The sequence below is a fragment of the Cucumis melo genome, chromosome 10 (genome assembly GCF_025177605.1).
Source record: "Cucumis melo cultivar AY chromosome 10, USDA_Cmelo_AY_1.0, whole genome shotgun sequence".
In the NCBI taxonomy this organism is placed as follows: Eukaryota; Viridiplantae; Streptophyta; class Magnoliopsida; order Cucurbitales; family Cucurbitaceae; genus Cucumis; species Cucumis melo.
Genome location: NC_066866.1, coordinates 4,146,961 through 4,165,346, shown reverse-complemented (window position 1 = coordinate 4,165,346; position 18,386 = coordinate 4,146,961). Strand labels below are relative to the sequence as shown.

Here is an 18,386-nt window from a genome sequence, read left to right as displayed (position 1 = left end):
TTAAAAAATGAAAATTACACTTTTTGAAATTAACTAATTTCTTAACATAAATTAAAATTCAATCAATTTTATATAAATGGATGGAATATATAGTTTTAATTATATTTCCAAAAAAACAATATTTCAGGTACATAATTGTTTGTATGATAAAAGATAAAATTATATTTGATTTAAAATAACCCACACTTAATCTATATATTGTTATAATTGAGACGACAGTAATATGCACTCAATATACATATTAAAATAATAAACACACTATACATAGACTATTATAAATCAAACTATAATAATGGTCTACTTTCCAAATATAGACTTATAATAATATACATATTATATCACCCACAAACTACAATAACCACACATTATAATAACATTTCCTATGTCCTGAATGCTCTCTAAATCTCTTGTTTTTTATATCTATTGTTTTATCTATGTTTTAAAAAAAGAATCTAGTTGAATTTGAAAGCTAAAAAAATAATTTAAAAAGATTTAGGTTTTAAAAAAGATAAAAACAAGTTACTAAGAATGAAACTCTTCGACCTAAGAATGATAATAAGAAAGATAGAAGAAAATAAATTTAAAACACCAAACAACTTAAGCAATTATCACGTTAAGACAAATTTAAATATTTTTATTTTATAGGAAACAAATTTGTAATATAACTATACACATATAGTTGGGATGCATTACTTTTGAGACATTTTCAAATACAAAAAGATCGAATGAAATTCTATTATAAAATATAACAAATTTTTTTTATTACGTTCCATCCTTTATAAACTTTTATTTATTATAAATAGTAATATAATATATAAATATCCATTATATGTGCTTAACGGCCATAGCCACATGTCATTCCATTTATCATCTAACACTCATGCTTCATGTCAAGCAAATATGGTCTCTTAATGGCTATGTAATATCACATCTTATTTGTTAAGTTGCCTATAAATAGTGACATTTGATGTAGTTGTAAAAATTACACACATTAGACAGAAATCCAAATAAATTAAAGAAAGTGAAGAAATATTTTAGATTTCTCTTATTATATATTATATTTTCTCGATTTTTTTATTCGAATTATTCCTAATTTTCATCATTTATTAAATTACGGTTTTACTATATTTTGTGAATTCTTTTTTCTTTTACAATAGGTTTTCATTATTTTAATGTTATAAATTTTCCCGCTCCACTCGAATTTGTACCGAAAGGGATCATTTTCTTCATGCAATCATTTTTTTAGTGTAATGGGTAAGTATCTACCACGTGTACGATGCACGTGATTTCCATGCCACATGACAACAAAAATAACAAAAGAGGCAACAAAATTAACCATTAAATTAAATCCCACACTATGATCAATATATTTTTAAGAAATTAATTTGATCATTTAGTTCTTTTAAGATGATGAATAACGTGATAATTAAACAAAGTTGTTTGTAATAGAAAGATGGTAGACGATCACAAACCTTTTGTATTATTTGTAGGATTGTGCAATATATTTCAAAAACTAAAATTTGATCAACCAAAAACCGTTTTTGGTTCGATGGCTTAAGAAGCAAAGTAATTGATGTTGGTTCTCTACAATCTAAAATCCATAGATCGACATTGCTTATGAATGGTTCTCACCTACATATTTATTATCACTTCCTAACCCAACAACACGGGAATTTATTTGCATTTCTAATACCGATCCTTCAATTGAAGCAAGAACAAAACTTGAGAAACCATATCGCTAATATTTTCGATATAAGTTACGGGATGATTTGATTTTGTCACAAAACTATATGACAAGACCGTGGGTTATTGAATTTTTTTGTCAAAACCATATTTTTCTCAATAGGTCACCTTTTTTATTGGAAATTGCGATAAAAGGCTTTGTGTTTAATTTTATTTGAAAGGGAAAAAAGGGAAAGAATCTGAACTTTTCGATACCGATGAATCTTCTGGTTTTATCTCTCATTAAAAATCAAAATGCCTTTCACCACATTTGGTGATTAAGGTCCCAATCCATCTGACAATAAATTATAAATCAAAAAGCTAATAGATAGATTCCATTCCACACCCAAAACATCAAATTGTTTTTCCTACACCGCTTTCTCTACACGAGTCAACGAGTTCGCGCTTCACTCTCTCCAAACTTCATTTTCCTTCGCATTTCAACGAGCTTTGTATCTGAAAAAACAACCATCCAACCACCTTCTTCCTCATTGTAAGTTTACAATTCTTATAAACCTTAGAAATGAATCCAAATCAAACTAATCTGTGTACTGAATTTCATTTCCAGCAACACACACCGGTTATAGTTACGATATCATGGTTTAAGATATGAACGTAGAGTCGTAATGAGATGTATTTGAGTTTTTGTTGTGTTTTGATTTGAAATTTTGAGGTTCGGTAGTGACGAAAAGAATGAAGCTGAGTCCAAAGGAGTTGGATAAGCTAGGTTTGCATAATGCGGGATTTCTAGCACAGAAGCGTCTTGCTCGTGGTTTGAGGCTGAATTACACCGAAGCTGTAGCACTTATTGCCACACAGGTTAGTTGGTGATGTATTCTGCTTTTGTAGTCATGTTGAACTCTGTATTTTGTTTCTTCTTAACTGTTGTCTAGACTCCAGATATAAGATGGATTTGACGCCGAATAGTAAAAGGTTCTTTTTTAGCTTACTGAAATTGCCCATCCTTCAACTTTGTAAGCGCTTAAGAGTTAGTCCTGTTATGATATGGTTTTCAAATCCATTCATTTTAGACTTGTACGTCCACGTTTGGAGTGATCTTCAGTTTGTTAAGATTGGTTTTACGAAACTAACTTTTAATCACTCAAAATCAATTCTATGTTTATTTCACAAATTTAAATGCAATTTTCAATTTTTTTGAACGATCAAAAGCTTGATCAAAGAGATTTTAGCCATTTCAAAATCACTCCGAAACATGTCACATTGTCTTAAACTAAATAAATTATAGTAAAAAAAAAGGTTTGCAGAAGCCACTCATAGACTTTTTTTGTCTGTTACTTTTCTTTTTAGCAAGTAAACAGGTTCAGGTTGATTCGAATGAGATTATTATTGTTCTTTTTTCCCTGTAGATTCTGGAGTTTGCACGGAATGGTGACAAGAGCGTGGCGGAATTGATGGAATTGGGACCAAAACTCTTAGGAAGGTTTGATGAAATTCTTTTATTTTATTTTGCTAGGATACTGTTGAATATTGTATTACGTTTATATAAACCTACTTATTATTAAAAGCTATAGAATTTTAATAACTTTCTTTGTGACAGGAGACAAGTTCTTCCAGCTGTTCCCCATCTTGTGGATTCTGTGCAGGTATTGTACTGCCAAGTGCCAATTATTGTTTTGAAGTCTTCTATAAATTCAAATTCCAAATTATCTACAAAAATAGTACGAGAATCGTTAACTATCATGCATAATGCTGATATTGATATTGTAGGTTGAAGGAACTTTTCCTGATGGGACTAAGTTAGTCACAGTTCATAATCCCTTTGAAGAAGAAAATGGGAACCTAGAACTCGCATTGGCGGGTTCTTTTCTTCCAGGTGGATCTCACTTTCGCAAAGCTTTTGACTTACATTCCGTTGGATATATTTGTTATTCTGTTTTCAAGGTTCCAATACGACTCCAATAAAAATCCTCATGATTTCTGATTTCCTGCTACAAAGCTTTGCTCTTAATTCCCTGCTAAGAAAGAATAGTTTTTTTGTTAAATTACAAGTTTAGTTATTGATGTTTCAAGATTGAGTTTAATAGGTATCTGAAATTTAAAAATATGTAATAGGTATTTGAGTGGATCACCTTTTTCTTCTTTCTTAAGCCGAGAGTCCAACAATCAGCCTTTCCTCCGTTTTAAGTTTGGTCATGAAGGTTGGACGTACATCTTGTCAACTTTTTAAATTTGGTTTGGTGCCTTCTGAAGAGAGTGGAAGATGTTTTTTTGAATAGGTCCAGTTGGTGGTTCAAAAAACTAGCAAAAGTCTTGCGCCATAACGAAAGTAAATAGAATATTGTTCTCAAATAAGGCTTCTACTTTTTTGTTTCCTGTGAAACTGTACTGCGTACCCAAACTCTTTTTGGAGTGCTTTACCCAGTTCATTTTTCAATACTTGATATTCTCTCGTTTGTATAGGCTGGAAGCCCTTCCTTTTTTTATCCCCTGTTCTAGGCTTAGGGGCCCCTCATCCCAAAGGCCTTTTGAGGTTTGCTCTCCTTTGTTGGTGGGTCTTTCTTCCTTAAAAAACATATGTGAGCTTTCATTTTTGTCTAGTAAGTTCCAGACTCGGCTTTTTAAAGATTATTAGATGCATCAGACACAAAATTGAAAGGTGCGAATTTTATTAGATATACCAACTTAGGGGGTGTTTGGAGTAAGGAATGAGTTATTATAGTCCTAGGTTATTAGAGTTGAGTTATAATGGTTTGTGTTCGGGGTATAGATTATTTTAGTTTGAGAAGAAAATAGTAAATACTGTAGCAACGAATAAAAAAAATGATGAATGTTGAATAGTAAAAACATTAGCAAATGGAGAGTTTTGAAATAGTGTTTACTTTAGCTAATTGGAGATTTTTAAATAGTATCTACTCTAGCTAGAGGTAGTTATAATATTCTTGCATAATCCTTGCCCCAAACTATCCCTTAATTTTGTATCTCACAAGTTCTTGACTTTGAAAAAATGACAAATGGATTAGGGAGCCGTTGGATACAATATTCAAAGTTTAGAGACCTATTAGACATAAAATTGAAAGTTCAAAATCTATTCAACACTTCAAAGACTCGATGGACAAAAGTTAAAAATTCAAAAACTTATTTAGAACAATTGTCTAAGTGTAGGTACTAAATGTGTAATTTAACAACTTAGTTTTTATGGCCATTTTAATATTCTTTTTCTTCTACAATCCAGTATATCTAATTTCCTTCTTGTTGAACCATTCAAATAAACTTGCATTTCTTTATTATTAATAACACGTACCAGTCTTGTTTCCTACCCCTTTACTCCAATTTTTTCTTTTGTCCTTTCTCCATTCAGTTTTATCAGCTTTAATAAACAAACAATATTAGTGGAAATTCTTACCAAAAATTGAATGATGGTATAACATTTTAACTATACCCTTGATTTTTGCTTTTCACATGTCATTTAAAGGTTCAAATGCTCTTTGTAAACTTGTATTGTTCTACAGTGTTTTACTAACTTGAGTGTTGTGTATTGTCAGTATAATCTGAAACTGCTTGCGAGTAAAATTTAGCATATCAGCCCTAGCACTTTCGTTAGTCATAGTGTTTTAGGTGGTTTTTTTTTATGGAAATGTGATTTTTCTCTCCGTATAGTATAGTTGATTTAATTGCAAAAGAACTGTTTTGCAGTTCCTTCACCAGAAAAGTTCCCTTTGATGGAAAGTAGTGTGGTGCCTGGTGAGATTATCTGTCCAAATGATAAGATTTCAATTAATGTTGGACGGAAAGCTGTTAGACTCAGTGTAGTCAATAAGGGAGACAGACCAATTCAGGTGTTTACCGTGTTCTTATTTTTTCAATGCAAACTGGTTAAGGCTAACTTATACCACATTCCATGGCAATAATCAGCTGCTAGTTTAGTAGTGAGACAGACTAATTAAGGCATCCGACGGGCTTGAGTTTGATGATCGACATACGTGTGATTCCAGATTAAAATGCTACACCACGTGCACCTTTTGATATCTTGGAGCAAGGGCCTCAAACAAAATTCTCTCTTGGGCTGTTTGTTTAGCATTCAGTCTAGTTCAAGATATCATTGAGTTTTAAATAGCTTTCCATTTGTTTCTAGATACGAGTTCTATACAGAAACCTTTTTTTTTTTTCTCTCTCTATAAACAGCAGTTTTCTAACATGCTAAAAGTAATATTGTCTTAGGTTGGCAGCCACTATCACTTTATTGAGGTGAATCCTTCCTTGGTTTTTGATCGATCAAAAGCTTATGGAATGCGCCTCAACATTTCAGCCGGATCAGCTATACGGTTTGAGGTTGGACATTTTAATCTTGTTTTGGGGCTTTTAGTTATAGATTATTGTTGACAACATATTTTTCTCTTGGTCTCTTATTTCCATAGATGTTCCAATTCTTGCTTCCCGAATTGTGTAACTAATGTGGCCATGAACATGCACTTATATATCCCTATATTGATTCACTATAATCTAGTGATCTTTTTAAGTGGAATTGATCTGCTTCTTTCCAAGATATTATTAGGTGATAGAAAACCATTGCTTTGGTACATATGTTGATGGATGTTATACTCTTTAATCTAACTTCTCATGCCCCTTCAGGCACTTTGCTGATTTGTTCTTTTTCCCTAGTAGCCAGGGGATCGAAAATCTGTAACACTAGTAGCTATTGGTGGTAACCAAGTTATCAGAGGGGGAAACGGCATTGCTGATGGTCCAGTTGATAGTTCAAAATTGAAAGATGTGATGGAAGCTGTGCATGCAAGAGGATTTGGACATGTGGAAGAAAATAATGCTAGGTCTAGACCATCTAATATGCAAGATTGTTGATTGTATCGTTTTTACCTTTTAATTTGTTAGGTCATTTGCATTTTCCCTTTGTGATTAGTTCAGTGTAAATCCAAGCAAATGGAAGCCTTATCTTAGAGGTCATTTTGCAGAGAAGGTATAGCTGGAATAGATGATGAATTCACCACGAGACTTTCTCGTGAGGATTATGCCAACCGGTATGGTCCTACCACTGGTGACAAAGTTCGACTTGGTGACACAGATCTATATGCAGAAATTGAGCACGATTTCTCCGTTTATGGAGATGAGTGTGTATTTGGAGGAGGAAAGGTTATTAGAGAGGGAATGGGCCAATCCTGTGGGCATCCACCAACTTTGTCCCTTGATACTGTAATAACCAATGCAGTCATCATTGATCACTGTGGAATTTTCAAGACAGATATCGGTATCAAAAATGGCTTCATTATGACCCTTGGAAAAGCTGGAAATCCTGACGTCATGGATGGTGTTTTCCGCGACCTGATTATTGGGGTAAATTTTGTCTCAGTTTAGTATGATTTTCGAAGGTATATTTGAATTCTGACTCCTCTCTTTCTATATGATCAGGCTAATACTGAGGTTATTGCTGGAGAAGGATTACTCGTTACTGCAGGGGCTATAGATTGTCATGTGCATTTCATATGCCCTCAACTGGCATATGAAGCAATATCAAGTGGTATGCTTACTGATCCTGGATAAAAGAGAATTTATGGATGCCAATTGGTGACAGCCTCATCAATTGAGGTCGTGACCTTATTGACTTTCTGTATTTTCATAGTTTGTTAGAACCAATATAGAAGATGGAAGCATTTTGATATTTTATGCAATGTGTTTTTTTTTTTTGAAGTATTTTTATTTATTTAAATTTAGTTTTTTGTACATAAACTCTGCATTTAACTAGGCATCACAACACTGGTGGGAGGTGGAACTGGGCCTGCCGCAGGAACTTGTGCTACTACTTGCACACCATCTCCAGTGCAGATGAGGATGATGCTACAATCAACTGATGACCTCCCCTTGAATTTTGGCTTTACAGGAAAAGTACGTAAACTTAGTTTTTTTTGGTTTGCCAAATTTCGTTCTCTGCATACCCATTGTTGATGGTTCCTTCTTTCCATAGTCCATATATAATTGGAAAGGATTTAAATTAATATTTCGAATATGTTTCTTCCACTCTCTTATAACAACTTGAGCAGCTAGTTGATTGCACATTTCACTTCTATGTTCTAATGCACTACCTTTCCCCTGTCTCAGGGGAACAGTTCGAAGCCAGAGGAGCTGTATGAAATAGTGCGCGCTGGAGCAATGGGGCTGAAGCTACATGAAGATTGGGGAACTACTCCTGCTGCAATTGACAATTGTTTAACTGTGGCAGAAAAATATGACATTCAGGCAGTCTTCCAAAATTTATTTCCATGAGTTTGAAGAGGTTTAAATCGTGTTTATTGAAGTTGCATTATTGCTTTTTTTTTTTTTTTTTTTTTTATTAGGTGAATATTCACACTGACACTCTGAATGAATCTGGATTTGTGGAACATACAATTGCAGCTTTTAAGGGAAGAACTATTCACACATACCACAGGTAAAAGGTCCATCCAGCTCTTACCTATTTACATGTTATCTGTCGCCATGTCGGTGTTGTGAAAGGGTTCTTTCATTTTGGGTATTCTCTTGAGCTATCTTTCCTGAAAGTCCCTTTAACTTTATGATGGACTAGACAATTATATACAAGTCATAAAGCTTTTGATAGAAACTGTTACATTTTTCGTGCTTTGTCTTTGTATCCTTTGGACAGTGAAGGAGCTGGAGGTGGTCATGCTCCAGATATTATTAGAGTGTGTGGTGTGAAAAATGTGCTGCCTTCATCAACTAATCCTACACGACCATTCACGATGAATACTGTAGATGAACATCTTGACATGCTGGTATAAAGAATAAATGAAATTAGTTTATGTGGCAAGCACTCTTTCTTATCTGAATTTCCCCGTGCAGTTTCTACTCGCTAAATGCTCCATGCATTGAAGAACTATAAAAGAAAAATTGGTGGAGAAAAGATTGAATTTGAGTTTTATTTCTTACAGATGGTGTGTCATCATCTCGATCGCAATATTAAAGAAGATGTAGCTTTTGCAGAATCAAGGATAAGGAAGGAGACAATTGCAGCAGAAGATATTTTGCATGATATGGGGGCAATCAGTATCATATCTTCTGATTCACAGGCTATGGGTCGCATAGGAGAGGTTTTTAATACATTTATGTCCCTTTCCTTTTCTCCATATTAAACCATAAGTGGATTAGAAGGGGGTTTCAGCCTCCCATTTTAGTGTCATTGTCGTCTGTTTCCCGTCAACGATGATTTGTCTCAGTTAGGACAGGGGAAACGGTTATTGGATTTGTTATTGTCAAGAAATTGGGTATTTCTTAATCCTGAATAAGGAATATGAAATTTTAAACTAAGTAGGGTCATGTTAACATAGAGAAACCCTCATAGGCATAGTAATCATATTGTCAGCTCATGGTAATAGCTGTTAGCTATATAGGAGAGCATTAATCTCAATGATTGCAAATGACTCACTAATTAAGAATTTTAGAACTTTCTTTTAGTTCAATAATTTGCATCCTAATCCCTAAATGAATGTTTTCATCACAGTTTTAATCCTATATGTGTGGTGGGAGCAGGTTATTTCAAGAACGTGGCAAACTGCACACAAAATGAAGTTGGCAAGACCATCTCCATCAGACAATGATAACTTGCGGATTAAGCGATATATATCCAAATATACCATAAATCCAGCCATAGCAAACGGGTTTTCTCAGTATGTTGGTTCAGTTGAGGTATTATATGTTTTGCTCTTTTAGTTCATTAAAGTTTACATGAGGAGCACATTGCCATTAAATATCGACACCTGCAGATGATAAATTAATTTTGTGAAAGTTTGCACGGTGTAATCAGTTTGGTTTCTTCAAACCAAAATGCTTCCAACATATGTATAACTTGTTTGTGAATTTTATTTCTGATTTACATTGTATTGTCCACTGTTTGAGAAATCACTAAGGTACAGGTGAGGTGACCCTGGGCGACCAACAAATTCTACATGTCTCTATTTGTTCACTATCTCTCGTGGTTCATAATGTTCTTATTATCTTTCTCTGTATTTAATATAAATTTTTTAGCCCATTAATTCTTTCCTATCGTCAGGGTATCACCATTAATCAAATTTTTATAATAGTTAAAATTTTGGAGCGACCTTATTTATCCTGTCAGTACTACAGGTGGGGAAGTTGGCTGATCTCGTTCTCTGGAAGCCAGCCTTTTTTGGGGCAAAACCAGAAATGGTGATCAAAGGTGGCATAATTGCATGGGCAAACATGGGTGATCCAAATGCAAGCATACCTACTCCTGAACCGGTAATTTCAATTGTATTACTTGAGACAATAATTCTATTGTGTGACATAACGTAGTTGTTAGTGATATATAACTAAATTTTCTTTCAAACACTAGCTTAAACTTTTGGGTGAATTGGTGGTTGAATATGGTATCAGAGCTGGTAGTCTAGGGAGGTCTTGTGTTCAAGCCCCCGCATTGTCGTTTCCTCCCCAAGTAAAATTAATTTCCACTTGTTGGACATTTCAAACATTTTAAGCCAACAAGTGAGGGGAGTGTTAGTGATATATAACTAAATTTGTCGTCAACCATTAGCTTAAACTTTTGGGTGAATTGGTGGTTTAATAGAAACCATGATAGTAAGAAAACTCAGTGCTTGAGTTGAATTTTTAAGGATCCTTACCATTTGGTTGCAGTTCAAGGCAATTTATCATTTTTTGACTGGAATGTAATTTATTTCACAACATTATCTCAGTAACCAAATTATTTCACAACATTATCTCAGTAACCAAATCCTTGCGAGTTCCATCCCAATTTCTAGTCTTTTTTAAAGTCCACAAGAATGATATTCTATTAGTTGAATAAAATTTTTTAATGGACAAGCAGAAAAATAATAAACTTGCCCTTTAGAATCACTTATCAAATCACCAATAGGCACCTTGGAAAAAGTGAGACTAATGATATAATAAATTCTGTTTGTTTATGCCAAAGTGAGCTCAGCTTAACTTATAATTAGCATGACCTTCCTAGGTTAAAGGTTTGATCCCCACTCAGCAGTTGTACTCCGTTTGTTTATGGCAAGCTTTATCACATTTCCTTGTACCTGTTTTAGTCTTTTGGTGTTTCCTATAATTGACGGTTTCATTGCTTTTTTCAGGTACTGATGAGGCCAATGTTTGGATCTTTTGGAAAGGCTGGAAGTGCGAACTCAATTGCCTTTGTCAGCAAGGCATTTCTCATACTCCCTCTTTCTCATGCTTTGTTGTAGCCGATCTGTTGTAATCTGAACTCTTACTTTATCTCACACAGGAAGCTGTTAACATCGGAGTTAAAGCCATGTACGGACTCGAAAAGAGAGTTGAAGCTGTAGGCAACATTAGGAAACTCACCAAACTTGACATGAAGTGGAATGATGCCCTTCCACTCATTGAAGTAGATCCCGAAACATACACGGTGAAAGCCGATGGCGAAGTTCTTACCTGCCAGCCCGCAACTTCTGTTCCACTTTCTCGAAATTACTTCCTTTTCTAAACTCGACTTAACTTTCCATTGTCTTAACTTCCCTACTTTACTTCTAACTTTCAAGTCGGTGATACTTTCAGAATAAGTGACAAAGAGGAATGCCGACGGTTTCGGTTTCTTACCTCTATTCTTCTGTTTTTAACATTACATTTGAAAGCAGGTTGGTGAATCATTGCATGAAGTGGACAGTCAGTAATCTCGAGACTTCCTTACCGGTGTTTGTTTTGACATTTATCACAAAATGTCGACAGTTTCGTCTACAAGTCCAGGTTTGATTTTATTTCACAGACCTACCAAAATAACCTCCGGGCTTTCATTTCATTGATAAGAATAAGAGTCATCTTGTATTCATTTCAATGATAGGAGTAAGAGTCATCTTGTATTCGAGAATGAGATTGATAATTAGTAGCATTGGGCACATAAATTAAAAGTTTGTGTTATTAGAGGTTGATTCTTTAATATATGAATTTTTTTTCTTATATACAAACTTTTTAACACTAGGCTGTAGTTAATTCAAGCTTAGAGGCCAGATTTGTTCTTATTTGTTTGTGAATAGTCTATTCCACTATAGAAAGGAGATGCTTTCAGACTATGGTCAAAGCTTGATGGTTTTAATGCAGGACATGATGTACAATGAAGACATTGTACCCTAAATTCTTCTCTAATCTTTGCATTTACATTTAACATCGATTAACATCGAGTAATACTTGAGTGCATCTTATGATACATTTATTTAGATACATCTTATGATACATTTAAATAAGAAGAAATTGCATATTATGATTAGGCAATGTGGTTGGATGCACAAAAGATTGATGGGTCTCCCCGATGCATATCAATACTTTTCCTCCTGAGCATTTATTTCTTTATTAATTATTAAGCCAATTATTCTTCTTAGGTTGATGAAAATAGGCTTAGGCTTCACATGGCTATATGCTATTGGCCCATTGAGGGGAATGGTTTGAAGAGTCCAGTTCTATCAATTTAAATGGGTAACTTTGTGACAGGCAAACGACTAACTTATTTGTAAATAGCACAAAATAGCAAAATGTCTTTATTTTTTCTATTTTATTATTTTCTTAAGTTTGAAAATAATTTTAGTAATTTTGTCGTTTAAAATAATTTCTTGTTTTATTGTTAATTATTTAGTAACTATTTTTATGTTATCGTATAACATCGACTTACAAATAGAACTATTTTCTTCTAAAATTTTGGTGTAGTTAGTAAAAGTTATCCTACAATCTTTCAAGAAAAGAAGATGGAATTGATATCTTTTGACACTTCATAGTTTTGATTTGGAAAATTGGACTCTTGAAGGAAAAAAAAAAAGGCCTTTTTGGACTCTCACTTTTCATCAGTTATGAAAATACCTTTATACCCTTTATTTTATTAACAAAGTTTGACAAATGGATAACCCAAAAATTGGGTAAAAGTGTCCAATGACATTTTTTTAAAAAACCAATGTCAAATAAATCTTTGCTTACTTTAAATTGAAATTACTAAAATAAACACACGCACTCAATAAAGAATCATAGTCTCACCTGTTTTGCACTTTTTTTTTTTTTTTGGTAACTTCTCGAGTTTATGAGTGAAACATAAACTCGAGGGAGAAATATAGGTAAGAAATAAGAGAAAGAAAAAGAAAATGAGAATATAGTAATTATTAGCATTTATGACATCAAAGAACAGGTTCTTTGTATTTTTTATTTTTTTTAAATTGGGTCATTTGACATTTCCAACCTTTAAAAAAAATGTCTTTTTGTGTTTGGAGTTTAAATTGTTTTTTTAAAAAATATAACAAGGAAGATTATGAAATAATATTTATTTAATATCCTTCCAACAAGATTGTATTTAATCAAAATCTTTTTTTGGTATGTTATAAATAATCATTCACTACCACTATTATAAATTATAATCATCAAAGAGGTTATGCGATGCGATACTATGAGTATGAGAAGAATACAATTTTTATTTAAAAATATAACGAACCAGCTTTTTGGTTGCAATAAAAAAATGTCTTTTCAAAAAAGAATAAACGATAATTCAAACTTAAAAGAAAAGCAAACAGAATTTGGAGAGCACACAATTGACATGTCTAAACTAAAACTAAACAAACCCACTTAAATTCTAATTGTTCGTTCGCACGCTTTTCCCGCACGCTCAGTGTTCTCGTTTGTTTTAACCTCCATTTTTCCCGCGTGCGCAACACGGCCTCAAATTACACCCTTCTATTGGTCTAATTCTCCAAGTTCTTTGGCACGTACCTTCACGCGCTATTTCGGGTGATTCTGACAGCTACTCCAGAAGGCTCGCAATACAAACTAATCGTCAACGACATTGCCTTCCTCTTCAGTATTGCACTGATCGCATCTCACCACTCCCATCTTCTTCGCCAGCAGAGATCGCGCCCGTCGCTGTCTCCGTCTCCGTCTCCGCCGTGATTCCCTCGCTGAATCTCCGCAGACGCTAATAATGTTTACGGTCTCGCCGAGCAACCATTTTCACTTACAGCAACACTTCGAGTCATCCGGGAGGCTGTTTTTCTCGATCTCCGGCGCCGGTAGCAAGTTCCGAGTACGGAAAGCTAGGGTTTCGCGATGTGGTTCTTTGGTCGGTGGGAATGGATCGAGTCGGAGGGTGATAAGCAGTCAGAAGAAGACTGTGGAGACTGCTGCTTCTCCATCGGAAAAAAGAGGCGGGAATGAGTCTAGGATTTCCTCTTACTCTTCTTCTTCTTCTGGAGGAATCGATGTTAGGGCGACGATAAAGATCAGGAAGAAGATGAAGGAGAAATTGACAGAGAAGATCGAGGATCAGTGGGAGTATTTTGTCAATGGGATTGGCCAAGGGATATCGATTTGTCTTATTAGTGAAGAAATTGATCCTGGTTTGTGTTCTTCAATCATCGTGAATCAACTATTCATCTTTCTCTAATTGATTTTCTCTGGCTTATAGGATTTATATTTTGAACAATTTTAAAACCTGTTGTGCCTAACATTGTGTTCATCATAAATGGCTTATTTCATGATCACAGCCTATATTGTGTGTTTAATGAAACTCATACCTTCATTATTATTATTATTATTACTACTACTACTTTTTCTTTTAGGAAACTTCATTAATGTATGTTTTGATCCATAATATTTGTTAGAAAAATATATCCTCCGATGAAGATTAAAAAATATCTTGATCCATAATACGTGAGCTTTTTCTAAAAAAAAAAAACTGAATTTGTTTGTAATTTTTGTTTTCTGTTTTTTCGTTTTTTTAATTTCTTTTACATAAAATATAATATTTTGATTTAATACTTTACAGAAAAGAAGAGTTGATGAACATGGCCAAATTTAACTTTTTTTTTTTTTTAAGAAAAATATAATATTATTTCAAGCAAATTTTAGGAGCAAAGCAAAACAGATGAAAAGAAAACAAACTTTCTGATGAATAAAGCAAAAGAAGGAGCAAGGAAAAAAAAATATAAAAAAACTATTTAAACTGTTTTCAATTTATGGCTCCATTTTTGTATCCTCAAGGAGCTTCTAATTTGAACTTCTTCCGTTCAATCTTTCCAGTTTCCTCAAATATTTCCCTTTTCTGATTATTTTTTTTCTCTTACAGAAACCAACTCAGGAAAACGTATTGAATCGTGTGTGAGAGGATGGTTGCCGAAACCTCACAACGGTGTTCACGCTATGGAGTACGCTGCTAATTTCACTGTACCGCGTGATTTCGGCAGTCCTGGGGCTGTTCTTATCACCAATCTTCATGGAAAAGAGTTCTATCTCTTGGAAGTTATCATTCATGGTTTTGATGACGGCCCCATTTTCTTTCCAGCCAACACCTGGATTCATTCAAGAAAGGATAATCCAGATAGTAGAATCATTTTCAAAAATCACGTACAACCCAAGTTTTTATTTCATATTTCGATTATCAATTAGTTCCTTTCTACTTTTGAACTGTGTTTGTCAATAACCGTAACTTAAATCATACTGTTATTTGACAGGCTTACTTGCCATCGCAAACGCCGGCAGGTCTCGTAGATCTTCGCAGTAAGGACTTGTCAAGTATTAGGGGCAATGGAAAAGGTGAAAGGAAGCCGTACGACAGAATTTATGACTATGATGTTTACAACGATTTGGGTAATCCTGATAAGAGTAAAGATCTTGCTAGGCCTGTTATGGGTGTTGAAGATCGGCCTTATCCTCGACGCTGTAGAACCGGTCGGCCTCCAACTGTCTCGGGTATGTTCGATTGGATGTTTTTGACTTTATGCAGATGCATTACAAATCTGAGGTTTAGGATCTTCTATTTCTAACTGCGAAATGCAATTTTTTTTTTTTTTTTTTTTTTTTTGTATTTTCTTGAATTGGCATCCGAATAGATCCGCTTACTGAGAGTAGAATTGAAAAGCCACATCCGGTTTATGTTCCTCGGGATGAAACTTTTGAGGAGATAAAGCAAAATACATTCTCTGCTGGGAGGTTGAAGGCTCTGGTCCATAATCTTGTACCTTCTATTGCAGCTACACTCTCAAAATCAGATATACCCTTCAAGTGTTTTTCAGATATTGATAAGCTGTATATTGATGGCGTTGTCTTGAACGATGAAAACCACCAAGAGTACTCTCAAAACTTTTTTCTTGGCAATATTATGAAGCAAGTTGTTAACGCTGGTCAGACATTGTTGAAGTATGAGATCCCAGCTGTGATAAAAAGTACACTCGTTTTTCCTGTTGTTCACAATCATGAAATTACTGACACTGTCCAGTTAGACTTTTCTGACTTCTTTCGGTTTATTATCTAGATATGCAAAAGCACATCTCAAGTTTTCCTGTGGCTTTCAATTTGCAGGTGATAGATTTTCTTGGCTGAGGGACCATGAATTTGCACGACAGACTCTCGCTGGTGTCAACCCAGTAAATATCGAGTGTTTGAAGGTATGAAATGACATTTTAAAGCTTTTTGTTGTGTATTGATTTTGGGTAGAAAATAGACTCTTGTAAGTTGTTATTGATGTTGAGGTGTGCATCTCAGGAATTTCCAATTCGCAGCAAACTTGACCCTAATGTTTATGGGTCTCCGGAATCAGCCATTACAAAAGAGGTAATAGAGAAGGAGCTCTACAACGGCATGAGTGTAGAACAGGTATTAGTAACTCCATTTCCCGTTCAATAAATAGCTTTCCTTACACAATTGTAACTTTACTCTATCCTTTAATGCAGGCCATAGAAGAAAATAGATTATTTATACTTGATTACCATGACATAATTTTGCCATTTATCAAAAAGATTAACGCATTGCCAGGGAGAAAAGTCTATGCCTCTAGAACAGTGTTCTTACATTCTCAGACTGGTACCTTGACGCCTATAGCTATTGAGCTTTCTCTGCCTCCAACACCTTCTTCAAAAACCAACAAACATGTTTACACTCATGGACATGATGCTACAACCTATTGGATTTGGAAGCTAGCAAAAGCTCATGTGTGCTCTGTTGATGCCGGAATCCATCAACTTGTAAATCATTGGTATAAGAAGATGCATTCGTTTATCCTTAGCTTACACATGAACTTTAGATTGCAACTTGTCTCAATTACGAACTTCACCAATGGCATTGCAGGAAAAGTGTGGTATTTTAATGAGTTTGTGATCTGCTTCATCCAGGTTAAGGACTCACGCAAGCATGGAACCTTATATAATTGCAACTCATAGGCAACTCAGTTCCATGCACCCTATTTACAAGCTGCTTCATCCTCATATGCGCTACACATTGGAAATAAATGCACTGGCTCGTCAAAATCTTATAAATGGTGGGGGAATTATTGAGGCTAGTTTCCTTGGGGGTAAGTATTCCATGGAGTTAAGCTCTGCAGCGTACAAAAACTTGTGGCAATTTGACATGGAAGCATTACCGGCAGATCTTATTCGAAGGTAATGGTTATACACAAACATTAACCTCACCTTTATGAACATGATACTTATCCTCTACACCCACCTACAATCCCAAGTCCCAACAAAACTCAATAGACTAGATTGATCTTGTCATGTATCACTGAATAATTTAAGCTGGCCTTTAAAACTTTTAGGGGTATGGCAGTGGAGGATCCTTCAATGCCAAGTGGTGTAAGACTTGTGATTGAAGACTACCCATATGCAGCCGATGGTCTCCTTATATGGTCAGCCATAAAAGAATGGGTAGAATCCTATGTTGAGCACTTCTACTCGGAGCCAAATTCCATCACAGGCGACGCCGAACTCCAGGCTTGGTGGAGTGAGATTAAGAACAAAGGTCATCCCGAAAAGCGAAACGAACCTTGGTGGCCTAACCTCAATAATAAAGAGGATCTATCAGGGGTACTCACAACAATGATTTGGGTGGCATCTGGACAACATGCTGCTATAAACTTCGGCCAGTACCCTTTTGGAAGTTACGTGCCAAATCGTCCGACGCTAATGCGAAAGCTCATACCACGTGAAGGCGATCGTGATTATGAGAACTTCATTGCCAACCCTCAAATTACTTTCTTATCTTCTTTGCCAACTAAACTTCAAGCAACAAAAGTAATGGCAGTTCAGGACACATTGTCAACTCACTCACCGGACGAGGAGTACTTAGGCCAAGTGAATCAATTACACCGCCATTGGATCGACGATAGAAGGGTGTTGGAGTTATTTAACAAGTTTTCTTCAAAATTAGAGGAGATAGAAGAGATTATAAAGTGTAGAAACAAGGATAATCGTCTTAAAAATAGAAGTGGTGCGGGTGTTCCTCCATATGAACTACTTCTCCCCACATCTGGTCCAGGGGTAACTGGTCGTGGAATTCCCAATAGCATATCTATCTAGCAAACATTATACAAATTAGTTTATGATGCTTCAAGGCTAGGACTTAGGAACATTGACAAAGGTTCTTTTAGCATTTAAAACTTATGTTCTTGTCATTTATCAAAATTTTATAGAAGATCCAATCCATTAGCTCTACAATATTTATGTCCTTGGATTGAAATAGACTTGCTAAATAAAAGGTTTAGGTTCTGTTATTCCTCTGCCTTTTGGGTTAATCCACCCATAACATGAATTACTAGATGAAGTTTGAGTTGATTTTTTTTATATAAGTTATCCCAAATTAAATTTGATATTCTTTGAGGAGAATAGCTATAGTGAGCCAATTTAAGACTAATAATGATATACAGCAACATTTTGAAAGAATCACATATACAGTAAAATTTG

The 18,386-nt window shown here is 34.7% G+C and overlaps 2 protein-coding genes across 3 annotated transcripts; both read left to right on the top strand.

Annotated features, from left to right (window-relative positions):
* The first annotated feature begins 2,030 nt into the window (after window positions 1-2,030).
* Window positions 2,031-11,643, top strand: LOC103488905 (urease). Of its 2 annotated transcripts, none has more exons than XM_008447838.3 (19): window positions 2,031-2,215; window positions 2,405-2,541; window positions 3,090-3,163; window positions 3,281-3,326; window positions 3,451-3,556; window positions 5,377-5,519; window positions 5,902-6,012; window positions 6,346-6,509; window positions 6,651-7,029; window positions 7,105-7,213; window positions 7,439-7,578; window positions 7,792-7,929; window positions 8,028-8,119; window positions 8,333-8,462; window positions 8,619-8,777; window positions 9,217-9,372; window positions 9,811-9,945; window positions 10,800-10,871; window positions 10,952-11,643. In XM_008447838.3, the coding sequence occupies exons 2-19, from the start codon at window positions 2,416-2,418 to the stop codon at window positions 11,171-11,173; spliced, it is 2,502 nt and encodes an 833-aa protein (XP_008446060.1). In that variant the 5' UTR covers window positions 2,031-2,215; window positions 2,405-2,415; the 3' UTR covers window positions 11,174-11,643. The 2 variants fall into 2 exon arrangements, with proteins under 2 accessions (XP_008446060.1, XP_008446059.1); XM_008447837.3 differs by having other exon boundaries at window positions 2,032-2,215; window positions 2,396-2,541.
* Window positions 11,644-13,522: 1,879 nt separating this feature from the next.
* LOC103488906 (lipoxygenase 6, chloroplastic) lies at window positions 13,523-18,140 on the top strand. Its single transcript, XM_008447839.3, has 9 exons — window positions 13,523-14,051; window positions 14,780-15,057; window positions 15,165-15,402; window positions 15,543-15,875; window positions 16,012-16,097; window positions 16,195-16,305; window positions 16,383-16,684; window positions 16,821-17,087; window positions 17,243-18,140. Exons 1-9 carry the CDS (start codon window positions 13,637-13,639, stop codon window positions 18,000-18,002), a joined length of 2,790 nt encoding a protein of 929 aa, XP_008446061.1. The 5' UTR covers window positions 13,523-13,636; the 3' UTR covers window positions 18,003-18,140.
* The last annotated feature ends 246 nt before the right edge of the window (window positions 18,141-18,386 follow it).